This window comes from Malurus melanocephalus, unplaced genomic scaffold (genome assembly GCF_030028575.1).
Source record: "Malurus melanocephalus ecotype Western Australia unplaced genomic scaffold, MMel_1.1 scaffold_1349, whole genome shotgun sequence".
Lineage (NCBI taxonomy): Eukaryota > Metazoa > Chordata > Aves > Passeriformes > Maluridae > Malurus > Malurus melanocephalus.
Genome location: NW_026624581.1, coordinates 22,433 through 28,064, shown reverse-complemented (window position 1 = coordinate 28,064; position 5,632 = coordinate 22,433). Strand labels below are relative to the sequence as shown.

General features: G+C 70.2%; 1 protein-coding gene across 1 annotated transcript in view; it reads right to left on the bottom strand.

The window, feature by feature from the left end:
* Nucleotides 1-5,083, bottom strand: part of VAX2 (ventral anterior homeobox 2) — a gene marked incomplete at its 3' end in the record, with an annotated part of 6,684 nt that extends 1,601 nt beyond the window's left edge. The window contains exon 1 of the mRNA XM_057387758.1: nt 4,783-5,083. Within this exon, the coding sequence (XP_057243741.1) occupies nt 4,783-5,083 (301 nt within the window). The remainder of the gene's footprint in view (nt 1-4,782) is intronic.
* Between the last annotated feature and the right edge of the window lie 549 nt (nt 5,084-5,632).

Sequence of the window (5,632 nt, the reverse complement as noted above, 5' to 3'; positions counted from 1 at the left end):
GGAACGGTGGTGATGGAATGGGAATGATGGCACTGCCATAGGGACGACGGAGCTGGGATAAGGACGGCGGAGCTGGCGTGGGAATGGTGGTGCTGGAATGGGAACAGTGGCACTGGAATGGGAATTGTGGTGCTGGAATGGGAACGGTGGAGTTGCCATAGGGACGGCGGAGCAGGAACAGGAACAGTGGCACTGGAATGGGAACGGTGGCACGGGGATGGGAATGGTGGCACTGACATAGGGATGGAGAGCTGGGAGAGGTTTAGGCACTGGAAAGCAAATGGTGGCGCTGGAATGGGAACGGTGGTGCTGGAATGGAAATGATGGCGCCAGAATAGGAACAGTGACACTGCCATAGGGACGGCGGAGTTGGGATGGGAATGGTGGCACCGGAATGGAAATGGTGGCGCTGGAATGGGAGCGGTAGCGCTGGAATGGGAATGGTGGTGCTGGAATGGGAATGGTGCACGGCTATAGGGACAGTGGAGCTGTGATGGGAACGGTGGCACCGGAATGGAAATGGTGGCGCTGGAATGGGAAAGATGGCGCCACAATGGGAACAGTGGCGCTGCCGTAGGGATAGTGGAGCTGTGATGGGAACGGTGGCACCGGAATGGAAATGGTGGCGCTGGAATGGGAGCGGTAGCGCTGGAATGAGAACAGTGGTGCTGGAATGGGAATGGTGACACGGCTATAGGGACAGCGGAGCTGGGATGGGAACGGTGGCACCGGAATGGAAATGGTGGCGCTGGAATGGGAACGATGGTGCCGCAATGGGAACGGTGGCGCTGCCGTAGGAACAGTGGCACTGCCATAGGGACGGTGGAGCTGGAATGGGAATGATGGCACCGGAATGGGAACGGTGGCGCTGGAATGGGAATGGTGACACGGCTATAGGGATGGTGGAGCTGGGATGGGAATGGTGGCACCGGAATGGAAATGGTGGCGCTGGAATGGGAACGATGGCGCCAGAATGGGAACGGTGGCGCTGCCGTAGGGTCGGCAGAGCCGGGAGGAGGACGGAGCAGCTGGGATGAGGGTGRTGGATCCATCATGGGGATGGCGGGAATGGGGACCGAGCACCGGTTTGGGACATTTGGGACAGGGACCCCAATCCCGACCCCAAAGCCGCTTTCCCACCGCGGAGCCACGGGACATGGCCAAGGCGCCATCCCGGAACGCGGCACCGAAGGAATCCCGGGGACTTGGGGACAACTAGGGTGGCACTGGGTGTGGCGACACCGTCCCCACACCCCGAACCCCGCGGGCTGGCGCGGAGCTGCCGGGAAGGAACGGGGCCGTAGGCGGATCAGCGGCTTTTCCGGCGGGATCAGGGCGCCGGGAACCATTTTGTGTGGGCAGAGCCGTGGCGGTGACGATGCCTGGGCCACGTCCGCGTCCCCATGCCCGTGTCCATGCCCACGCCACAGCCCCGGAACAACAACGGCCAGGGCTGTGGGGCCGCCGGACACGGGGCTGCAGCTGCGGCCTCGGCTCGAGCTCCAGCATTATTTATTGTTATCCCCTCGGCAGCTGCGGCAGCTCCGGAGGGACGGCGGGAAAAAGGGCACGGCCGCGGTGCCAGCGCGGCAGAGGGGACACGAGACCCCCGGTACCAGCCACGCTGGCCTTGTCCAGGGTAGGTTTTGGGATCAGGCTTTTGGAACCCCCTCCTGAGAGGCTTTTCCCACCCTGGAGCCCCCAACTCGTCCCAGGTCCTGCCGGAGCTGCCGGGGGCTTCCGCAGGCCTGGGACGCGCTGGTGGGGCCGTGGTGACATGTCCTGCTCTTGGGGACCGGGGTACAGCTGGTGGCACCAGAGCCAGGATGGAGACTTGGATTGAAATCCCCCAAAAGAGCGCAGGACACCCAAATCCACAGGGACAGAGACACCACAGGACCCCCAAATCCACAGGGACAGGGACACCYYAGGACSCCCCAAATCCACAGGGACACTCTTCCTGGCACAGGGACACCCTCACTGGCACAAGGACACTTTTCATTAGCACAGGGACACCCCATCCTGGCACAGGGACACCTCATGCCTACCGGGGTTCCCGCACCACCACAGCTGCCAGGACCTTCCGGGGCACACACCCCCCGTGCCAGCCCCCAGCATGTCCCCTCTGTTCCCCGAGGTAGCCGTGGTGGCACCTGGGGACACCCCTGGGGACAGAGAAACTCTCAAAACCTTCCCAGATCACCCCAAAGGCCACCGGGGTCCGTTCACGTGGTCTGCGGCCACCGGGCCCAGCGCTGGGCCAGCCCCGGGAGGTGACCGAGACATCCCAGGATGTGTCCCCAGCCCTGAGCAGCCACTGCGGTGACAGCGGGACCGGCCCCGGTTCTGCCCGGGCCCCTCGGGGTCCTTGTCCCGTTTAACCCCGAGAACACATCTCCGACGAGATGGAGGTGGCCAGGAGGTGGCCGAGAGGACCCTGCCGAGGTGAGGGGGTCTCCAGGACCCCCGGCTTCACCCAAAGCACCGTGGGCGAGCACCGGGACCGCACCGGGAYCGCACCGGGACCACACCGGGATGCGGCAGCTCCGCGGCCGCCGCTCCTCACCGGGGCCGGGGCTGGCGGGGCCCCTTTCCCAGAGCAGGCAGCGAGGGCAGAACTCGAAATGTTAAAAAAACGTATTTTAAAATATAAAAAATTWAACATTTTAACCACTGGCTATGCACAAAACCCAGCGGGAGGCTCTGCCCGGGCCCAGCTGCTGTTCGGCCCCGGCCCTGCCCGGTGATGGGAGCCCGGCCTGGGCGGGTGGGGACCGGCGGCTCCGTGTCCCCGCAGCCCCGGTGGCCCCGCCGCGTCCCCCCGCGCTTCGTTTCGCCTCAACCCCGGTGATTTGCGGCGTTTTCTCCCCGCCACCATTTTGTCCGCACCGTGGCGGCTGCAGCAAGATGGTGAAACCGGGCGCTCACGGTGAGGGTCCCCGGGGCCGGCGGGAGCAGAGACCCTGTCCCGGCCTCGGGCAGCGACCCCCGGCCCTTYCGCAGCCCCGGGACCGTCGGGGCGGCCTCGGTAGGGCTGGAACCGGCGGAGGAGAGGCCTGACCCCAGCCTGACACCGGCAGGACCGGCGGCGGCCCCGCTCGGCGACCCCCGGGAACGCGGGAACACCCCGGGAGGGACCCCGGGGCTCGGCCCCGAGCGCTGCCCGCTGCTCGGTGGCTGTGCCCGGCTCGGACTGGGACAGTCAGCGAAAGGCGCCAATCGCGACAACCGGGAAAGAGGCTTCGGTGAGTGCGGGGCGCTTTTCCGGGATGCCCGAGCCCAGGACAACGATGGAACAGGAGGAGGGAGGTCACGGCCGCCGCTCCGGTCCCTGCCGCGCTGCCCGAGCGCCGGGCTGGGCACCGGGAGGCCTCGGCCCTGATCGCCGAGCGGCCGCCGAGCAGCTCCGGGCTCCGGCAGTGGCGGAGGAGCGGCGGGGACGCGGAGCATCCCCGGGATGCCGGAACCGCGGAGCGCTCGGGACCCGCCCGCCAGCGACACCCGCGCACCGAGGCTCCCCAAACTTCTCGGGGTTCGCCACGAGCCGCAACTGGTCCCGGAGAGCGCCGGGCCGGCGGGGACTGAGCGCGGGCGGCGGGGAGGGATGMGGGATGCGGGACGCGGGATGCGGCGGCTCCAGGGAGCGCCGAGCCCCAGCCGGGACCGAGCCGGTGATATTATAAAGGGGGAAAAAGAAAAAAAAAATAAACCCCCCCTCGCCCGCCGCCGCTCCGTGACGCTTTTCTCCTGCGACATCGCTTCCAACGCCGAGCTGATGCTGTCCCCCCGCTCCCGCCGCCCGCGCGTCCCCCGCGGGGCTCCGCCGGCTCGGGGGCTCCGTGACCCCGGGGCTGTTCCCCTGGAGCCCTCCCGGCCGCCCGCTGGCCACAGCCCCGCTCCGAGCCCTCTCCCCGCCGAGCCGGGCTGGGGCAGCGGGCCCGGTCCGTGCCGCACGCAGCGGAGCCGGGGCAGAAGCGGCGGGGCCGGGAGGCCGGAGGTGGCGGGCGGGCAGCGCCCGGGAGCGCCCGGGATGCGCTGGAAGCGGTGCCGGGGATGCCCCAGACTCGGAGCGGGAACCGCCGGCCGGGGAAGCGCGGAGCGGGGCCGGGAGCGGGGAGCGTGCCCGTACCTCGCACCAGGATGCGGCGGCAGTAATCCGCCTCGCCGGTCCCCGACGGGCTCTCGGTGTCCGGGGCGCACTGCTTGGAGGAGCCGGGGCTGACCGCCGACGTTCCCGGGATGTCCTTGAAGCCGCCGCCGNGGGATGCGGGACGCGGGATGCGGCGGCTCCAGGGAGCGCCGAGCCCCAGCCGGGACCGAGCCGGTGATATTATAAAGGGGGAAAAAGAAAAAAAAAATAAACCCCCCCTCGCCCGCCGCCGCTCCGTGACGCTTTTCTCCTGCGACATCGCTTCCAACGCCGAGCTGATGCTGTCCCCCCGCTCCCGCCGCCCGCGCGTCCCCCGCGGGGCTCCGCCGGCTCGGGGGCTCCGTGACCCCGGGGCTGTTCCCCTGGAGCCCTCCCGGCCGCCCGCTGGCCACAGCCCCGCTCCGAGCCCTCTCCCCGCCGAGCCGGGCTGGGGCAGCGGGCCCGGTCCGTGCCGCACGCAGCGGAGCCGGGGCAGAAGCGGCGGGGCCGGGAGGCCGGAGGTGGCGGGCGGGCAGCGCCCGGGAGCGCCCGGGATGCGCTGGAAGCGGTGCCGGGGATGCCCCAGACTCGGAGCGGGAACCGCCGGCCGGGGAAGCGCGGAGCGGGGCCGGGAGCGGGGAGCGTGCCCGTACCTCGCACCAGGATGCGGCGGCAGTAATCCGCCTCGCCGGTCCCCGACGGGCTCTCGGTGTCCGGGGCGCACTGCTTGGAGGAGCCGGGGCTGACCGCCGACGTTCCCGGGATGTCCTTGAAGCCGCCGCCGSTTCCGCCGCCGCCGCCGCCGGCGCGCAGGGCGCTCTCCAGCTCCGCCCGGGTCGGCGCCTTCTCCCGGGCCCGCCCGGTGGCCGCGGGCTCGGCCAGCAGCACGGGGCTCCCGCCGGGCTCGGCCCCTCCATCGCTCATCCCTGCGGGCGCCGCGGCGGGATCAAACATCAGGAGGGAGACAGAGACACGGGGAGAGGGAGAGAGGAGGCAAGGCTGGGCGGGGGGGATGGGAGGGAGCCCCCCCCAACACTCCCCAGACCCCTTCCCCTCCCCGCCCCTGCCCGGCCCCCCCGGGGCTCGGCGCCCCGGCTCACCCCCATGGCCGGGGACCGCCGGGGGCCGTCGCCTCCCGCCTGTCGCCCTCTCCCACCCGGGGGGCCGGCATTTAAAGCGCGCCCCCCTCCCCGCCCCAGCGGCCGGGGGTGGTACCGGGGGTGGGAGGGGGGGGGGACCCGTCGGGGCGTCCCGAGAGGGTGCGAGGGTGGGGGGGGAAAGGAGTTTCAAACTTTGACAGGCGGCGGAGCCCCCCCTGCACCCCCTCCCCAGCTCCACCTCCCGTTTTGGGCACCTCGCTCCGGGCAAACTTGAGGCGCTCCGGCCGCAGCCGCTGCCCTTCCATGGAGCGCCGGTCCCGGTGCGGGTCCCGGTGGCGGTGCCGGTGACGGTGCCGGTGCGGGCGGGAAGCGGCGGGAAGCGGGCTGCCGGGAGCCACCGCCG